The sequence below is a fragment of the Excalfactoria chinensis genome, chromosome Z (genome assembly GCF_039878825.1).
Source record: "Excalfactoria chinensis isolate bCotChi1 chromosome Z, bCotChi1.hap2, whole genome shotgun sequence".
Classification (NCBI taxonomy): domain Eukaryota; kingdom Metazoa; phylum Chordata; class Aves; order Galliformes; family Phasianidae; genus Excalfactoria; species Excalfactoria chinensis.
Window position 1 is genome coordinate 24,842,933 of NC_092857.1, and position 21,063 is coordinate 24,863,995.

At 37.2% G+C, this 21,063-nt stretch overlaps 1 protein-coding gene across 1 annotated transcript in view; it reads right to left on the reverse strand.

Moving 5' to 3' along the window:
* Nucleotides 1-286: 286 nt before the first annotated feature.
* LOC140264538 (DNA topoisomerase 2-beta-like) overlaps nt 287-21,063 on the reverse strand; it is a 29,148-nt gene continuing 8,371 nt past the window's right edge. The window contains exons 3-23 of the mRNA XM_072360391.1: nt 19,170-19,262; nt 18,960-19,074; nt 16,905-17,026; nt 15,962-16,110; nt 15,165-15,396; nt 13,469-13,603; nt 12,792-12,992; nt 11,500-11,695; nt 11,274-11,365; nt 10,473-10,628; nt 10,224-10,307; nt 9,101-9,298; nt 8,404-8,548; nt 7,704-7,872; nt 7,126-7,135; nt 4,202-4,395; nt 3,624-3,703; nt 3,201-3,311; nt 1,340-1,456; nt 765-862; nt 287-570 (exon numbers count right to left, since the gene is read on the reverse strand). Of these exons, the coding sequence (XP_072216492.1) occupies nt 409-570; nt 765-862; nt 1,340-1,456; nt 3,201-3,311; nt 3,624-3,703; nt 4,202-4,395; nt 7,126-7,135; nt 7,704-7,872; nt 8,404-8,548; nt 9,101-9,298; nt 10,224-10,307; nt 10,473-10,628; nt 11,274-11,365; nt 11,500-11,695; nt 12,792-12,992; nt 13,469-13,603; nt 15,165-15,396; nt 15,962-16,110; nt 16,905-17,026; nt 18,960-19,074; nt 19,170-19,262 (2,859 nt within the window). The 3' untranslated portion in view covers nt 287-408. The remainder of the gene's footprint in view (nt 571-764; nt 863-1,339; nt 1,457-3,200; nt 3,312-3,623; nt 3,704-4,201; nt 4,396-7,125; nt 7,136-7,703; nt 7,873-8,403; nt 8,549-9,100; nt 9,299-10,223; nt 10,308-10,472; nt 10,629-11,273; nt 11,366-11,499; nt 11,696-12,791; nt 12,993-13,468; nt 13,604-15,164; nt 15,397-15,961; nt 16,111-16,904; nt 17,027-18,959; nt 19,075-19,169; nt 19,263-21,063) is intronic.

Below are 21,063 nucleotides of genomic sequence, written 5' to 3' on the forward strand. Positions count from 1 at the left end.
ACTATGGGAAGTGGGATATATTTATTTTAAAAAAGCACCCGTGTGGCAGTCGGTCCCTCCGCCCCAACATTACACACACACAAGACGGAGAGTTTTCCATTTTTTAATGTTTAAACTTTATTTCAAAAAGCAGGTTTGCAACCATGACAATTAAAATGTGCTTTAGCACCGCTGTCTAGAACATCTCTACAAGCCAGTCCGACAAATACATGACATTTCAATGAGTAAAAAAGAGCACAAAGCTGTTGGTGTAAGCACAGAATGTTAAAATGCCCACACACAAGAATAAAACCCATCACTTACATTTGTCACATAAGATAAGTCAAATGTCCAAAAGTTTGCGACAGAAGGGACCAAAAGGACAACACAAGATAGTCGCTGGAAAACAGTTGTGTGCTCTTTGGGCACTTAATTAAACATATCAAAATCATCATCTTCATCGGACTCTGCAAAATACTTCACTTCTTTGCTAGCCCAACCTGTCCGGGGCTTCGGGGCAGTTTCGGAGGCAAAGCCTGACTGGAAGATTTCCACATCAGAATCCTGGTCGAAAGCGGCCTTCTTGGGTTTCTTTGGAAAACAAAAGACAAATCCTTTGTGAAGCTCTGTGCGTTTTGCATCGTGACATTCAGTCCTGAAGCAACTTTTCTCTAACAGCTCTAACATAATCACAGCTACACCCCGGTTACTACATCAGCACCCCGCCATAAGAACATGCATCTTTTACTGAAGTGAAAAGTGGAAAGGACCATGAGAGGACTGACCTTGCACGGTGTCGATTCAGGTGCCTTCTTCCCAGGGTTGTAATCACCTTCATTTTCTGAGCCAGATGCTTTCCTTTTCTTTGCCCCTCTCCCTTTTCCTAGGTGAGAGAACATAATTTCAATAAAACATCAGAGTTCAGCACGCTGGAAAAAACAGCAGTGATATTGTTACATCTTATCACGTCTGTGTGTAAAGTTGAAATTCAGTTTACAGCTCAAGCTTCTTCTCAATAGGCAGAAAATACAACATAACAGTTGATTTTCTCAGTTTTATCTCTCTCTTTCATACTTCCTCTGGAGTTACCATTCTCTCATGGGGTTTGGAGTCATTAAATTCCCAACAGCGAAGGTCACTTAAGAAGTTCACAGCACTGACTGCCAAGAAACACCAGTGAACACTTTCTGTCATAGAACAAGCTCAGGGCTGAGTAATCTGCCGATGATTCATTTACTAATAAATCAGTGTGGTTCTTTTAGAGACTATCTTTGCTTCCCTTGAAATATAATCTTGAACCTGTGTTACAGAGAGCACAGACATCGTGTGATGCTAATCGACACCACATCTAAATTACTACCTTTGGGTGCCGCAGTCTTCTTTGGAATGCCAAATTCCAAATCCGAGTCAGAACTTACAGTTTCCATCTTCTTGGCCTTGGGAGCCCTTTTAGGTTTAGGTGGCACATCTACTTTTGCTGTTAGAAGTCAGAGATACCGAATGTGTTACATTCACATATTGCATAGAAATATCAAATTTTAATAAATTACAGAATAAATGGCAGATGTTAAAACGAGATGAGCCTCCTACACTTGAGGAAAACATACTTCAACTTTTATGTTAGAACTGTGAGAAATAAACAGGAATCCTTACTGAATTTCTATTACTGCTACACAACCTGTCTTGCCATCTTTATAATACAGTACTTGTATTGCTCCGAAAGCAATGCCTCCTATTCATTCTCATGGAAATTACAATGAATACAAAGAGCTCAATAACACCATTCAATAGTGTTTTTATTATCTATGCCTTTTCACCGTCGATGAACAAGAGCTGTGCTGGTAAAAATCTGCCCCAGCAGAGGTGACCTACTGTCACTGTCAGCACTGCTGAAACGAACCCCTCACTGCCTCACTGTGCTCACTGTTTGGTGTCCATAAACATTCAGCAAGTGTTGATTAATGTCAATGGGTGCAATTTTTCCACATAGAAGAATTCATTTCCACCCCTTTGCTTCACCTGCACTTCCACATCAGACACCGTTTTGTCAGACTGCCCCTTTGCTGCCATCTGTTACATTGCAATGAAATGGAATGGAATACTGCTGGGAAGGTTCAACCTCGGCTGCCACACCACCACCATCCACCTCTGATATCGCGGGCCAACGTAATAAAACAGGAGGCATTGGTCTCGGAGCAGCCCTCATACATTCACACCACGGAGAAGTAATGCACTCCACATGTTGGAAGACAATCCAGCCTTTAACAAAACCCTCTGCTTCGCTACTGACCTATGTGTAATCTGTCAGCCCTGAATACCTTAAAGATAAGGAGCATGTAAAAAGCTCCACATAGCAGGAATGTGAACACTGGTGAGTACTCAAGCTTTCATCTGTGATACTGCTAAGGGAATGTCTTCAGACAGATGAGTGTCTCCAGAATCTTTTTGGTAGCGTTGCCTTTAACTGCTCCCTGCTGGAGAATCAGTGTACTGCTTTGTGTGATGGATGATACCTACTAAGTAGTCCAAGTATCACGGCCTGCTAATATTAAAAATAAAGCTCTCTTTGGCATCAAGGAGAGGCTCCGGCAGCCTTTTAGATAGATCTTGAGAGTGAAGAACTGATACTTAGGTCGGAACTCGGAAGCCATATTTGAAAACAACAAATAGGTCTCTATAGATATCGCAATTAGAAGACAAAAGAACTATATTAGCATAAAGCAAGTCAGAGTCAGTTGATGCCAGAGATCAGAAAATTTCATATCAAATTGATCAAGGTCTGAGAAGAAATTTAACTCCTAACTATTCCTTTACTGTCCCTGGACTGAGAAAGGAATGTGGCCATACAGGTAACGAGACAGAACAAGCAGTCCTTCAGTATCAGCTTCCTGTCCTCCAAAATTCAAACTCTGAAGTCACAAAAAACCCCACATACGACTGTTTGTAGTAATTGCTTCAGCTACACAATAGACATTCCCCTGTGAGGCACTCACCAGAAGGTGAGTGGATGGAACATTGCATGAACACAGAACTAAGGACATGACTAAAAGAATACCAGCTGAGTAATAACTAAGCTATTAAGTTATCACTACACTGTCAAAGAAATGGTGATCATGTACAGTTTGGGCAAAGGAGAGATGATGAAAACTGTTGAATGCTGTGAAGTGAATGGAAGTGAAGAACTTGAAAAAACTTGATTTACATTGTAATCCTACACATACCTTTTTTAGCAGCTACTGTTTTACTTAGAATTTTCTCTGTTTCTTTTGAGGTGAAAGGTGATGAGAAAACAGGAGTAGAATCCTCCTCGTCACTGTCCAATTTTGTTGTATCTATAACCACAGAGTATGTTCAGAATAAGATTTGTTCACTGCATATTTTAAATCATCCTGATCGCTTACAGTCAAGATCAATCTCACAGATACACCTTTCTGATACTACAGCTAGGCTATGTGTGTACCGTGTGCCTACAATACAAGCCATGTTCCTCTAAGGATCAGAACCTCTTATTTCTTTTCCCCTGCATAAATCTCAATGTCATTACTCTTAAGACTACTGCGTTAAGTTTCTATTTATGACATAAAACCCCGTACGTATTCTGTAAAAACTGCTAATGGTAATCAGATCAGTGAAATCAAGCTCACCATCATCTGTCTTCCGAGAGTAGGATGGCAATGAGAAAATGTTCCCAAAGTCTTGATTTTTCTTCTCTTGAGACATTTTTCTACTTCCAGACACAAGAAGAAATTGCATTAATTGCATTAACTCCATATTAAAATATGCAGACATTATAGCATCCATAAGAGCTTAAATTATTGTTTTGCATTCTAACACGTATCTAGCACTTCAACAGACAAATCCTTAATAAAATCCCTATCCTGTCATGCATCGTAACCATCTTAAATTGACAGCACTACATATTTATCAATAAGTCTGTATACCTGTTGGTACAAGAAGGAAAACAGAAATTTTTACTAAATACGATTAACAGATGACATTACTGACACTCTATCACAATTCGGTGAGCCATGTCTTCCCTGCCCAAGTCAGTTGCAATGGTGAGATGATAATATACACTTTCATTCCTCCCCAGAAACATATACATTTTATTTTACATCTTATGTGAAGATTAATAATTAATATTCTGTCAGTTTTCTTTAGAGGTTTCTGTATTCAAAAAAAAATTATCTAAAAATATATACTGCTGAGTTACAGTACTTACTCTGGAGATGGCTTTATTATGAATGGAGGGAAGTCATATTCATCTTCTTCTGAACTGTCTGAGAGAACGAACTCCTTCTCTCTGTCATTTATACCTGGAAAAGCTTTTACTTTCAGCTCATCTAAATCATTGTTATTGTTGGCATCATCATCGGCATCATCTTCTTCTTCTGACAAGTCAAATGTATACTTGGGCCTCTCAGCTAAAAGGAAAATACATTTTTACATACTTCAGTATAGTTATGTTACCACATAAATAAATGCAAGGGGAAGTCACTCAGCAGGGCCTGCCTCAGATTATAAAAGAATTTGAGGAAAAAAAAAAAAAAAAAAAAGTCTTGTTTGAGTCTAGAAGAACAGAGGCACATAATTTAAACTGCTACCAAACATCAGAAGTAGTGCGACCAGCAGGAGCAGGGAGGTGATCCCCCTGTCCCTCTGTACTCAGCTCTGGCCAGACCGTATCTTGAACACCATGTTCAGTTTTTAGTCTTTCACTACATGAAAGAATCCAGGCCCTGAAGCATGTCCAGAGAAGGACAACAAAGCTGTGAGGAGACTGGGGCACACATCTTATGGTTGAGAGAACTGGGATTGTTCAGTCTGCAGAAGAGGAGGCTCATGGGTGATCTGATCACTCTTTACAACTGCGTGAAAGGAGGTTGTGGCGAGGTGGGGGCTGGCCTCCTCTCCCAGGTAACTAGAGACTGGATGACAGGGAATGGCTTCAAGACGCACCAGAGGAGGTTCAGTTTGGATATTAGCAAAAACCTCTTCTCTTCTATTTTTATTAATTTCTACTCTAGTATTTTGGATAAGGTGAAAGATTTCTGGATCAAGTTACAAAATCTTTCACAGCAACTCTTGGTCTGGTCACTAAGGGCTTTTTCATAAACATCACAGTGAAGAGAATAAAATGCAAGTTATCTGCAGCAGATAGACCTTTCACAGATACACCTTTCTGATACTACAGCTAGGCTATGTGTGTACCATGTGCCTACAATACAAGCCATGTTCCTCTAAGGATCAGAACCTCTTATTTCTTTTCCCCTGCATAAATCTCAATGTCATTACTCTTAAGACTACTGCGTTAAGTTTCTATTTATGACATAAAACCCCGTACGTATTCTGTAAAAACTGCTAATGGTAATCAGATCAGTGAAATCAAGCTCACCATCATCTGTCTTCCGAGAGTAGGATGGCAATGAGAAAATGTTCCCAAAGTCTTGATTTTTCTTCTCTTGAGACATTTTTCTACTTCCAGACACAAGAAGAAATTGCATTAATTGCATTAACTCCATATTAAAATATGCAGACATTATAGCATCCATAAGAGCTTAAATTATTGTTTTGCATTCTAACACGTATCTAGCACTTCAACAGACAAATCCTTAATAAAATCCCTATCCTGTCATGCATCGTAACCATCTTAAATTGACAGCACTACATATTTATCAATAAGTCTGTATACCTGTTGGTACAAGAAGGAAAACAGAAATTTTTACTAAATACGATTAACAGATGACATTACTGACACTCTATCACAATTCGGTGAGCCATGTCTTCCCTGCCCAAGTCAGTTGCAATGGTGAGATGATAATATACACTTTCATTCCTCCCCAGAAACATATACATTTTATTTTACATCTTATGTGAAGATTAATAATTAATATTCTGTCAGTTTTCTTTAGAGGTTTCTGTATTCAAAAAAAAATTATCTAAAAATATATACTGCTGAGTTACAGTACTTACTCTGGAGATGGCTTTATTATGAATGGAGGGAAGTCATATTCATCTTCTTCTGAACTGTCTGAGAGAACGAACTCCTTCTCTCTGTCATTTATACCTGGAAAAGCTTTTACTTTCAGCTCATCTAAATCATTGTTATTGTTGGCATCATCATCGGCATCATCTTCTTCTTCTGACAAGTCAAATGTATACTTGGGCCTCTCAGCTAAAAGGAAAATACATTTTTACATACTTCAGTATAGTTATGTTACCACATAAATAAATGCAAGGGGAAGTCACTCAGCAGGGCCTGCCTCAGATTATAAAAGAATTTGAGGAAAAAAAAAAAAAAAAAAAAGTCTTGTTTGAGTCTAGAAGAACAGAGGCACATAATTTAAACTGCTACCAAACATCAGAAGTAGTGCGACCAGCAGGAGCAGGGAGGTGATCCCCCTGTCCCTCTGTACTCAGCTCTGGCCAGACCGTATCTTGAACACCATGTTCAGTTTTTAGTCTTTCACTACATGAAAGAATCCAGGCCCTGAAGCATGTCCAGAGAAGGACAACAAAGCTGTGAGGAGACTGGGGCACACATCTTATGGTTGAGAGAACTGGGATTGTTCAGTCTGCAGAAGAGGAGGCTCATGGGTGATCTGATCACTCTTTACAACTGCGTGAAAGGAGGTTGTGGCGAGGTGGGGGCTGGCCTCCTCTCCCAGGTAACTAGAGACTGGATGACAGGGAATGGCTTCAAGACGCACCAGAGGAGGTTCAGTTTGGATATTAGCAAAAACCTCTTCTCTTCTATTTTTATTAATTTCTACTCTAGTATTTTGGATAAGGTGAAAGATTTCTGGATCAAGTTACAAAATCTTTCACAGCAACTCTTGGTCTGGTCACTAAGGGCTTTTTCATAAACATCACAGTGAAGAGAATAAAATGCAAGTTATCTGCAGCAGATAGACCTTTCACAGATACACCTTTCTGATACTACAGCTAGGCTATGTGTGTACCATGTGCCTACAATACAAGCCATGTTCCTCTAAGGATCAGAACCTCTTATTTCTTTTCCCCTGCATAAATCTCAATGTCATTACTCTTAAGACTACTGCGTTAAGTTTCTATTTATGACATAAAACCCCGTACGTATTCTGTAAAAACTGCTAATGGTAATCAGATCAGTGAAATCAAGCTCACCATCATCTGTCTTCCGAGAGTAGGATGGCAATGAGAAAATGTTCCCAAAGTCTTGATTTTTCTTCTCTTGAGACATTTTTCTACTTCCAGACACAAGAAGAAATTGCATTAATTGCATTAACTCCATATTAAAATATGCAGACATTATAGCATCCATAAGAGCTTAAATTATTGTTTTGCATTCTAACACGTATCTAGCACTTCAACAGACAAATCCTTAATAAAATCCCTATCCTGTCATGCATCGTAACCATCTTAAATTGACAGCACTACATATTTATCAATAAGTCTGTATACCTGTTGGTACAAGAAGGAAAACAGAAATTTTTACTAAATACGATTAACAGATGACATTACTGACACTCTATCACAATTCGGTGAGCCATGTCTTCCCTGCCCAAGTCAGTTGCAATGGTGAGATGATAATATACACTTTCATTCCTCCCCAGAAACATATACATTTTATTTTACATCTTATGTGAAGATTAATAATTAATATTCTGTCAGTTTTCTTTAGAGGTTTCTGTATTCAAATAAAAATTATCTAAAAATATATACTGCTGAGTTACAGTACTTACTCTGGAGATGGCTTTATTTTGAATGGAGGGAAGTCATATTCATCTTCTTCTGAACTGTCTGAGAGAACGAACTCCTTCTCTCTGTCATTTATAGGTGGAGAAACTTTTACTTTCAGCTCATCTAAATCATTGATATTGTTGGCATCATCATCGGCATCATCTTCTTCTTCTGACAAGTCAAATGTATACTTGGGCCTCTCAGCTAAAAGAAAAATACATTTTTACATACTTCAGTATAGTTACGTTACCACATAAATAAAAGTGGCAGAGAACATACACGTCATATATTTTCATTTGTACACAATCTAATTATGTAATAAACAATCGATTTTTTTTCTACTCACATATTCAACGATTTAGATCCCTCCCCCTCAAACCCATATGTAGAAAGCAGAAGATCCCCATCTCAAGAGAAGCAGAATACTCTACAGAAATTTCAGTCAGTTACTACAACTAGAGAACCATAATAGATGTGTCCACATGTTTAACTTGAGCATTGAATACCTCTGCTTTTAATTTCCATGTATGCTGAAAGTAATACAGAAGTGTTTGGAAGTATTTCTGCACATCTCTTTAAGGAAGAAAATCAGATGAAATACTCATTGTGGTATATTTCCCTTCTCATAATGTGTTAAAAATACGATTAATGCAAAATTAGTACTCATTCGAGCTTAATGATGACTGCGTAAGGATATCTCACCAGGCTCCTCCTTCTCTCTCTTCACTTTAACGATTTTATCTGCTGGGGCTGCTGTATTCACCGAGTCATCCCCACCACCGTCAGCTTGCGCACCACCAAATTCTTCATCAAATTCCATTTTTATTGCTACAGCATCAGCATCACCCTAAAAATATTAACAAGTTGGTCAAAATAAAATTATACCTTTATATTCCAACAATAAATATTATAAATAAATAACAACCGGTGGTGCACAGTGTTAGAACCGCCGCTTGCAACACTGGAGGCCTGGGTTTGAATCCCCCCTGTGGCGCAAGTGGTAGAACTGCCGCTCTGCTACACTAGAGGGCTCAAATCCCAGGAGTTGGACTCGATGATCTCTAAGGTCCCTTCCAACTCGCACGATACTGTGATACTGTGATAAACTGCAATACAATTTTTAGAAGAGAATAAATTAAAGTAGACTATTATATTGCCAATTTTAATAGTATTGGAAGGGGAAAAAAAGCAACAAAAACACTCCAGCAATAAGTAGTCATAATAGGCTTTCAAATATAAAATAAGTCCAGCATTAATTTCTTTACACATTAAGTTAGAAAAACATCATACGTACATACAGTACTAATGGGGTCTAGTGGGATCTAGTCTTTGGATTTGCATTATCAGCACGGAAAAATATAGCAGTTAAAGAATGTAACTATAGCAACAGTTAGTTTACCTTTTGCCTTTTCAGCAATTTCCTACTGGCATCAGCTTTCATGGCAGATGTAATCTGTGGAACTATTCTTCTCCCAAATGGTGATGGCATGGTCTCTTCCAACTGAAGCTTCTTCATCTTGGGTTTACCAACTTCACCTTTTATTGGCTTGCCAATCATGCCAGCCAGAATGTCATCTCTTTCCTGTGCTTCTACTTTCTAACAAAAAACCAGGGGCGAGAGGGAAACATGTTCATTTTCAGTAAAGGCAAAACATGGTGCTTTTTCAGTCTTTTTTAACATGGAGTAGAAGACTGCCCTTAATTGTCAGCAGAATTATAGCGCACCTTTTACTAATGGAAAATCAATCACTTAATCTTGGTAAATTCTTCCCTACTTCATGTGGTTAAAAGCTACGCTTTTTTTCAAGCCCAAACAAATGAAAACTTTTGGACACTCTGGAATATCTTTCTTTCATCAAGTTCCTCTTCCTCACGTGTATCTCCAGGTACTGATATCACTTTTCAGTCCTTCGGTGTTTAAAGCAAGCAGTGAGCTTTTAGATTAAGTTTTATAAGGCACATTTTCCAGTCCTTTCCAGTTTTTTATTACAGAAGTTGAGGTTTCAGCACAGAATACTTCCAATTGCATCTGCACCATGAAGGTGCAGAGAAATAAACATCTTATTTGGATTATCCTGTGTTACTTCAAAAGATTACATCAGCCATTTTCAGGAAACACTGAAGGCTGAGGCTCAGCAATCATCAATACGCCTTTACCTTTTTGCCAGAGATACTAATGAGGCAAGGTAAAAGCCTTTTGTCTAGCACTTCTGGTCTACATGCTTTGTTCCCAAATTTGTGGCTTTACATTTGATAATGCTTCCTCACTTAGAATTGCTAGTTACTACTCCCAGTTTTTTTGACATTTGAAAACCAATTTGTTCCTGGTAGTTTTTCTTTCACAGACTTGGGAAAAGCACTGTACTGTACAAATACAAGAAAGAATCCCTGAGAACAAAACAGATTTCCCACTTGCCCCTATATTTGGAGAGCAATCTGCTTTTTGTTTTGGTTTGGTTTTTGTTTTGGTTTCTTTTTGCTTATTTTTAATATCTATTTTTAGAAAGATTTGTAAAACATACTTCAAGCTCTTCGACAAAAGCTGCTAAGTCTTCTTTCCAGAGATCTGAGGCAGATTTCCTTTTCAGGTCATTTAGTTCTCTCTCCTAAAATGTGAAAGTAGCATATAAAATATAAGTTTTTACGTTATGAGTTGGCTGAATCATAAGTTACAAGTAACTTAGTAAATACTGTCTGAACTGAACATTCACAATTGGGCACATCCGTAATTATTAAATCATTTCAAAATAAGCCTCTCACAGTGTACCAACCTTTGAATCTCTGTGCTTAATGAGCTCTTCCACTTTCTCTTTTGTGAGAGACCACAGAGACATGTCTAAGATATAGTTAAAATCAGGGCCAGAAGTCGATCCAGAAGCAGAGGAAGCATCATCATTTGGGTTTTGTGGGTCCTCCTCTTCTGCTGCCTAAAGTGAAATATTCAGAATTAGACAGATGAATAATCTTAGCTCTGTAAATGAACAGCAGCAATTCCCCAAAATACCCTGATGGATTACTAAGGTGTTTCCTCGTGCATTCAGTAACAAGGAATTTTTTCTTGTCTTTTCCAAAAAGCCATGTTCCTGTCATTTCTTATGGCTGGACTGTTTAGTCATTGATGTAAGAATACAAAGCTGAACCTAACATTAGCAATACGCACCGTATCCCACTGGCTACAGAAACTTGTATTTTCCTAGCTATCTCACACAGGATGAAGATCTTTGCTCTCTGGACATGCACGTACATCTGTTTCTTTAGAAACGAGTACAGTTTTGTATAGCAGTATACAAAGTGCTATAAAAACCCTGAATGTATGAACTTCTCATTCTCAACCTTTATATCATCTAGTTGTCTTCTTAGAATTATCTATGTGGAATACCACCATTATGCAGCAATATTTGTATGTAAATTCGTATTTGTAAGAATGAAAGCCAATAAAAAGTAGTAATGATTAATCTTGTTAAAGTGTTGTGTCATAAATTAATCAGACTACTACAAAACCAAACATCTTGATAAATGAATATCATTTATAACAACAGCATCAAATGTATCCAGAGATTTCTGATCCTCACCTTTTCCTGTGCTTCTTTCCAAGCTTTAACTGGATCGGATTCATAGCCCCTCTGAACCAACATTTGAATCAAGTCTCTTTTTGATCTATTCTCTACAATACAAACAAAAAACCAAAGTCAGTAATCGGTGTTGTGAAAGTCAATGTCTTACATACAAATACATTTTACGACATTTAAATCACTTCCAGATTTCTCCCTGGTTCTATTTTAGAGAGTGTTAACTCACCTATGGCAATTTTCCCTTGTATCTTCTCCAGAATGAAGCGAGCTTGGTTGTTTAGCTTTGTAGATTCAGCACCCAGCATTCCCACAAGCCATTCCTTACGTAAACTATAATAATGTAATCGCAAATCAAAGAACTCCTTCAGAATGTCTTGCACAGTTTCATACTTCTTTAAACATCCCGTATGATCAAAGAGCACCTACAAAATAGATAACATATGGCTTGAAAGAGAGTTCATAACTCAAGATTTTTAATCTTCCTGTATGAGTTTATTTCTATTGCTCTCACATGCACACTAGATGAAGAATAGCATTTTGAAGACTGAGAGCTCAAACCTTCCTCTGGGACTATATAGCACATAGCTAGATAGATTATATTTTTAGTCACAAGTCAACTTAACATAAGATTTATGATTATATCTTCAAGCAAGAAAGCCCTGGAGAGGACACCAAAATTCAGATGAAACTACAATTCTATCTAAATTCACAACAGCAATAATAATAATAATAATAATAATAATAATCGTATAACAGTTGAAGAGTATTTTTTATAATCTCTAACCTCCAGTGTGAAAACTGCCACTTTAAACATCTCAGAAATCCTTCAAGTACAAAGAAATAAATCATTTTTACTTCACAGGCAAAATCAATTCTGCCTGACTTCTGACACCTCCAGTTCAGACATTTATAGGTGGACTAGTCACCCTGGGCACCCCTTTCTAGTCAGCTGAAAGAAATAAATCCCTCTCTAGGGGAATTCATCTGTCTAAAGTATCTGTTTGGTAGGTGGATGCATAATGGACTCACACAGGCATCTAACTTTTTAACATGTTCACACCAGGACAGATTGATTCCTACACAAATACAAGCCTTACAGAGAGATTCTAGCAGTAGTCCCTACACTTACTCGAACCTGTGCAAAGTACAGTCACCTTGATCTGGTGCATTTGCTTTTCAAAAATAATCTACACAATAGATTGAGCAAGGCCATTTACAACACACACATGTGTGTATTTTTGCTTTGTGATAATGTTTGAAAGTAGTACCTGCCATAAAAAGACTAAAATTCTAGACAATTCCAGTGAACTTTCAAAATTCAAATAGCCCAACATGGTCAAAAAAGCAAGACTTGCATTATCTCCAAGACAACTGAATTCAAACAGTTCACAATTACTTTTTGTCAGCAGCAAATATGAAGAAGAGACTTGTTCATTTATGCCAAAATCACTACAAAAACATTCAAGTTTACAACAAGCAACTGTAAATATTCTGATAGCCAAACAGAAAAAAAGTTACCATAGAATCACAAGTAAGACTTGTTTGAAGCTTAAAGACTTCGTGCAATCCAGCAGCTTCTGCCTCTGCAAGTTTTTCTTCTGTCATCTTCACAACAAATTTCACAGTCGTATCAGTGTGGTATTCCTTGTAGTCACAAATTAATGCTGGAGTTTTTTCAGTTCCATTCAACAGTGGTTCCAGAACCTGTTCTCTGTACACCTATTAAGAAAAAGATAGCAAAAAACCAGAAACACTTATTTCAACTTCTTTAGATTCCTCATTCTTTAAACCAAGCTCACAACCAAGCTCAGATTTCAACTTGTGTACCACAACTGAAACCAGTGATAATTTACTAAACCAATACAACCTGCAAAATGAAAGCTGGGATTAGAACAAACATAAGAGCCATTCTACAAGGTCAAGAAAGTCTACTTAAAAATAAATAGATAAATAAAAAGATGGGGGGGGAAGGGAAGGGAATTATGTATTAACTCAGCAGAAGAAGCAGTGATTCTTTGTAGTATAGACAGTAGATGAGATGGTACAAGTAGAACCCTCTTTTACAAAGGCAAAGAAAAGAATGAAACCATGTTTCTTTCCAAGTGCATAAAATGATCAGAAGTGGACTAAAATGTTCTCCTGCGTGTAGGATAAAACTGTTTAATTTAGAGCTTTTTTTCTTTACTGTAACTTACCTGGGTCCATGTTCTTACAGGTAGCTCTGTAATTTCTACAGTGTTTCTGTCCACCACAAATATTTCACCACTGACCACATACTGGTTTTGACCAAGTTCTTGAATGGTTCCTCTGAAGTTTTTGTAGTTTGGAAGCTGAAATTGCAATAAAAATCAGTGGGATACTAAGAAACTTTGTAATAAGATACGGAAGATATTTGTTTTTCCCCATGCACCATACAGCTATCACTTTATACTGTGCTAATCCATCAACCAGCCCCTCATGCTGGTAATCATCTTACGTCATGGTTTTATCATTACCAGAAAAAGCCAAAAAGATACACATGTGCAAGTGACAGAAGCAATTACCTTATTACCTAAAGAGTAGGTACATAATTAAGATGTAGCTGAATCCAGAAAGGTGGAATTTGTCTTTCTTTGGTTTGTTGGTTGTGAGATTCTGTTTGTTTTGATTTTTTTTTTTTTATTTAAGTGGCATTTTTTTTTTTTAATTTGGATTTCCTTTTGTATGATTTTTTTTTTTTTTTTCCCCAGAAAACAGCAAACACAGCTAACACCGGACAGAAAGTGCATAAATACCCCAGTCTCACTCTAAGTTTACATCGGCACTAAAAGAAATGGAGAAGCTGGGCTACCTTCCCTAGTCATTTACTTTTTTTATTCATGTGCTGTTTGGCAAAGATAGTGGAACCCATTCAGTTTAAACATCAACTAATGTGGTGACAGACTTTTAATTACTGTTATTATTTATTTTAACTGAATTGATTCCCTTACCCAGTTTACCATGCAGCCACAAACACATACCAGAATACAGAAAGGAGACTAAAAGAGGCAGTTCTGCCTCCATCTATCACAGTGAGGCTTCAATTGACTTTGAGACTACACAGAAGGCCTAAGAGTCCTAAGGGAAGGGCAATGGATTGCATTAATTAAAAAAATTCTAATTATTGTTCCCAAGTATTTGAAAAAGAAAATTCACTGAGTCATGAAAACTGATATTGCACTCTCAGAGGCAGTGAAATGTGATCTAAGTAGAGATGTTTCTGCCCCTAGGACTTAGACAACACAAAGTAGCAATACCCACTTATCAATTAGTTGTAAAGGTTAAATAGATGACGTTAGCTGTTGATTACAAAGGTTCTGGGTTCACACGAGTATTCTTACTGTGCAAAGTGTTTTTGAAATATACACCACTTCCAAGAACTTCTTGTAAAATTTCAAATAAAGGAGCAGAAGCTACGTACAGTTCAGCAGCTGCTGACTTTCTTGAACAGTGACAGTACCTTCTCCTATGCTTACAGATGTGTTGAAGATTTGGATAAGACGGTGGAAATTTTATATTTGGCTGAAGATAAATACTTGCACCTCGTATAAGAAATAGCAGCACAACTTTCTACTCTACTCCCATGCAAAATGACTATCTTTAGGACTTGAAACTTTGAAGTCTTACTGTCAACAGAGAACAGAAAGTCCTCTGAAATAACTGGAAATCCACAAATTGCACTGTTTCTTTTCTTCAAGATGAACTTCTCCACATCACTTTCCAACAGTCAAGTAAGGCAAAATTACCAGACAATTCAACCAATTCAACTACTTCACTAATCAAGCATTCATGGAGTTATATGACTACATTTCCTAAGCACAAAATTAGATTTGATTACCAAATGGATAAAATGCTAGTGTATATTATTTTTACCATGGGATGGGGATCTAAGCCATCCAGCATTCGTCTGACGTTGTTTACAATCTCTCTGGTATCATAGTTTGGGAGTTTGCAAGCACATCCAGTACCGATTCCTTCAGCTCCGTTTACTAAAACCATAGGAATGATGGGAATATACCATCTAGGCTCTACACGTTGGTTGTCATCATAAAGGAATTTCAGCAAGTTGTCATCCACTGATGGAAAAAGAAGCCGGGCTAAAGGGCTTTAAAAAAGAAAGAAAATAAAAATCTGTTTAACTGGACTCCCACTGGTTTCATGTATAAGTGCTTTAACCCACAGAGTGTCCAAATATGACCTATTTTTTCATCTCTTCTATTCTTTGCCATTCTGAAGCTGAAATTACAATGTAATGTCGCACCTCCTGAGAAAACAAAGTTCTTCCCAATAGAATGGCATACTAATAGCAGATGATGTCTGCTTCCTTCCCAATTATGCATGTACATAATACACTAACAAATGATCACACAGCACGCAGACCTAAGTCTACAGCATTTTCAGTCTTTATAATTCAAAGTTTAATTCCTTGAAAGCTACATTTTCTACAGCAGTTCTATGCGTAGAAAATCTCTGCAGAAAACTCAAGATGGAAAACCACACTTACAAACATAAGGCAAAATTTGAGCACTAACAGCTATCAAAATAGACTAATCTCCTATCCCTTTCACATAAAAAAATAAAAATAAATAAATAAAATCATTTACTGCTGTGAAAGGACTACTTCAGGAATAAAGCTTCTCAAAAGCTTAAACCGTTGACAATATCTTTACCTTAGCATAGTGAAAATACAGCGAGAGCTGGCAGCATCCTTTCCACCATGAAGCCTGGTACCAAACTGACCAATAGGTTGTAGAAGATTAACATTGTTACTTCCAACAAAGTTCTGAGCCAAGTTGACAATAGTCATCATTAATGCTTGCTGCAAGAAAATACATGTTCACAGAAATAAACATTAGAAGTACACTCTTTCCTAATCAGTCAATAATGCAGATTTTCAATGCCCAGGAATTCTGTGACTGGCCTGACCTCAGTTTCAAAGAAGTCAGCTTGAGGAAGAAATATAGCCTCTTACTAGAGCTACTGGCAAAGCATAATGCTCCCTCTTTCATAGCCACATTGCCTCCCTGAATTAAATGTCCTTGTACTCAATGCTTAGAAAAACCCAAAGTTTTCTCGATTTTTTTTAACGCACTTTTCTGGAGTAATTCAAGGGGCAAAAAATGATTGCACCTGCTTTCTCTTGCACAAACTACATCTCACTGCATTCAAAGGCAAAGATGAAAGGATGGAAAGAGAATGAATATGGCAACTCATGTTGATATTCCAGATAAACACAAATAAACAAGAGTAAGAAATAACCGTTGTTTCAATCTTGTATCAGGTTTTGGAGAACACTGTACTCTATTTTTTGCTCAACACCAAAAATTTCCATTGCACATAGTTACTATGATGGAGAATCTGGAAGAAGTTTACTATGGAATTATTTACTTACCATTTCTCCATAATCCATAAACTACGTGGTAATACCACCTTGCATAAGGACTTGGAAGGAATGGAAATACATTTTCTTTTTAAATTATTTACTGCTCGGCTCAAACTCTTTAGAATTAAATCTGTAATTACTACTTTGAGTCAAAAGATTCGGAATTTTAATACAGTAAACATTGTACACTGGCTACAAATTCTCACAGCTTTTCTACTCTTCGTACTCACCTCCCCATAGTGATAAGCTGACATTTCAGCAACAGAACCAGCCAGCTGAGCAACCTTTACTTCACGTTTATCATTCCTCTTAAAGCAAGTGAACAAAACTTTGCGCTGCCCTGGTTTTAAACCTAGTAAGAAGAAGATGCCATTTTCAACACATAAAAAAGCATTGGTTTCCAAAAGAAAAAAAACAAAACAAACAAACAAAAACAAAAAACAAAACAAAAAAAAAACAACAACAACTTGATTTTGCTTTATTCTCATCTCTAAACTCTGGAAAGAAGCTTAAACTTTAGAGTAAAATTATAATTTGAACAAAATAAATTCTTTTCAATTATTGTAAAATAATAGAAATAATAATAGAAATGATTATTATAACAAAAAGTCACCCAAAGAGTGGAAACTTCACCCTTTGAGCCAGTAGCACTCAACACTATTCTAAGAAGTAGAACTTCATCCTAAATGTACCTCTGCAAGTTAATAGTTGTTTCTTTCCAGTATAGCAAGCAAAATCTTTTTCCTAAGAATCAACACAAATCCAGCAGTGACAACTGTAATTGTAGCTTACACTTATTTTAAAGCACTCTGAAAGTTAACTATTTCTGTTAAAATACAAATACATGCTATTTCTATCCCTTCTAGATCTTGTACAGTTTTAAGAAACCATTCTCTTTGATCTTTATCATTTAGGTACACTTGATGGACCTGTACACTTGAAGTACACTATCTTTGTGGAAGGAACCATATAATTTTTCTGCATACCACCTGTAACTGATAACCAAAACATGCTTATTCATCTATTCATTGTTTCAACTCACATACGCTATTAAAATGCATTTAAATACGCATTACTAACCTAGGTAAGAGCAAAAGTTGAAAAAAAAAAAGACATGACTTCAGTCTCCCCTTCATTTAGGTACATAAAATCAATTATTTTATTTATTTTTAAATAATGGGTCTGTATCATGTTCTCTAGCATAATGACAGTAACAGGATTTCCTTCACAGAGGAAAATCACCAGGAAATAAGAAAGCTGTAACTGTTAAGAGATGGTCAAAATTTTCTTTTTCTGTATTTTTTTCTGAGATTTGCCAATTGAACACCCTGTTGTTTACCACCTGTGATAGTGAAGAACAGAATCTGACCTTCCGAGCAGTTCAGAGATCCATGATCAGAAGCAAAATTAGACCCAAAGCTAACAGTGACATGAATAGCAATTATGTATGTTTACATCTTATATACATATACACATAGAAATTAGATTGCATTATGTATACATGTTATTTATGTGTCTATAATATAATATAATACACGTGTTCCTCATAGAAAGGTTCCCTTCTAGTTTTCTTACACTTCTGTACAGATAAATGCTCTTGCAGCATTAGATATTTTGGTGTGAGCTTGTAGCATCAAGAATGCTGAATACCACGGCTATAAAAAGTTTGTTGGAAACTGGAGATAAATGCTTTTTCTTTTTTGTCTTATGAAACCTCGAGGTCTTTTTTACCATATCTTCGTAAGCATATTTAGGCTGACAAAAATACAGGCAGAAATTTCTGTTCATGCTGCCTGCAGACAGCTTTACACATGAAGCACAAACTGTGCAGTAAGAGCTGCTTCTTTTCATACGCCATTGCAAAGGAAGAGTTAGTAAATCTGATTTAGAGAACCATAGGATGACTGCATGAAGGATCAGTAAGCACTAAAAGAGTGTTTGTGCTACACGATGGGAGAATACATTTCATCCTTTCATTTTTATCTCAATTCAGATGACAACTTGAATTGTAATTATTAAGCACTTCAAAGACTTGCTTTTTCTGACTGCTTAAGTAGAAGCAAAGTACTTGTAATGTCCAGGGTTAAGCTTAAAGGCTACAAAGTATCAGTTTAAACTTCTTCCCAGAAGAACTGTCACAAGTCCTCAGCGTATAAATGACAACAACAAAAATACAGAAGTCTTCTAAACTCTGTCTAAATAGATTGGCTTTCAAACCAAATCACAAGTTTAAAAAAACAATAAAAGAGAATATTCCAACAAATCATCATAAACTGTCAGCTTACCATCAACAAGGGAGGGAATAGATCCTTCGTTGTCTGAATTTGAGAAAGGGATCGTCTCCTCGTTAACGATGTCATCGTAGGTCAAATGTGTTGTCGCTGGACTATATAAAAATGGCTGAAAAAAACCCACATACATTATTCACTCAATACAAACACCTTGTTACATTTAAATCTCATCCACAAGATTTGTTACTATTGTTTAGGACTCACTTCAGGACGGCCATGTAGCCAACCCTGTTGACTGTCCTCCATGAAGTCTGTTAACCATTCTTTTCGATCATCAATCTTCTTCTTACTGAACGCCTGAAAAAATTTCAGTTTCATAATATTGTAAGTGTAGATATGTTTGTATAAACATATAAACAGATATGTTTGTATAAACACCCAGAAAACAGAGCACAGAAAGTTCTGCTCGAATGTGCACAAGAACTTCTTTACAGGGAGGGTGACGGAGCACTGGACCAGGCTGCCCAGGGGGTTGTGGAGTCTGGAGATATTCAAGACCCGCCTGGACACCTACCTGTGCGACCCGGGGTAGGAAACTATCTGATCAAGTATTCAGTATTTAAATAGATAAACCATGTGATTAATGCTTACATTTATACAGCAGTACTTGCTTGTGACCTATTGGACACTGCCGCAGAAGGTTTTTCTAACTCACACTGACAGCTTAACAAAACTGATGATTTATAAAGACTAAATGAGAATTTAGGCTAGCTGACAGTCCTTACGAATACAAGGCATCACTTTAAAACAACAGCTTATCACTATAAAATGACACAAAAATGTTCCGAAAGACTGATCTGTTACAGAAGTAGAGTTCCCATCCAGTGAGTTTCTTCTCCAAAAATAAGAAGAATGCATAAAGACTGAATATGCAGTTCAAGTAAAATTTTAACTACTTTGGGAAAATTCTGTGAGTTACTGAAGTACTACGTTTTTTATGATGGAGTAAAAGACAGAGATACCATCATTTCAAGCACTCTCCTGCATAAGAGAAAGGGATAAAGTAATATCACCCTGTTCAGCTTCAGCTTGGCTGCCTCTGTGAGCAAAGCTCAACAGTTTGACAAGTCAGAATGTTAACAGTTTTTGGCTCAAAGCTTGCTCAGTGGCAGCCATCTGAGATAGAACCTGCTCAGCAAGCTTTTGGAGTTAATGGTTAATTACCATGAGCGCAGTGGTAAGAGGATGGATGTGCTGTTCCTCCTGACGAGCAAGATGCGAGTACGAGCAAGATGCGAGTACCTCAACTGCTACTGTCACTGTGACAAACAGAACACGAGGCCCCTGCTAACTAGGGAGTGCCCCAACAAACAGGTGTTGCCCCGGTAACGGAAAGGATGCAATAGAGAGGATAAGATCCCAAGGAAGAGCAGGTACCCCTCTACCCAACTGCATATCAAATGAGATACCACTGACCAACTTGCTGCCTCCCTGCAGACCAACAAGACGCCGCTGGATCCCTGATGGGGACTATCCTTGCTCTATAAATCATTTGCTAGAATTTTTCTCTTTTCTCCCCAACTTTCAATAATAAATCAATAATAAATAAAATCAATTGTAATAAATCAATTGGAAAACACTGGCTTTGTTTGCTGTCTTCATCTTTTTCTGGGTATATATATGTGTGTATTGAACCATCTCTTCCAATAATTGGAGTGAGACACAGACCTCTGAAGGCTTCAGTTTAAGCTGTTGTACAAACATGGCTAAAATCCTACAGTTTTATTCTGGATCCTTTCCATGTGTCTATATAATTCCTGGACCAATTGAGTGACAAATGACCAGAAGCATTACTAGGAAAATAAGTCCTTATGAGCACTGAACAATTTAGAATGTGAAATAATATTTTTCTTGTCATGAGATCTGGTAGGACCTACAATCTTAAACCCCATTATACTTGAAGTTGAGCTTAGGGCTTGGATTATAGCTTGCAGCAGCAAAAATATGGATGGGAATACAAATGAAGCTTCTGTTAACAGCATTAGGAGTAGTCAGCAGTTCTTCCCCGAGTAATAGATGACTAATTTCATACAGAATTGACAGGATATCATTTAGACAATAAGTATCAGTCTTAACGGGTTATTTGGCCTCAGACATA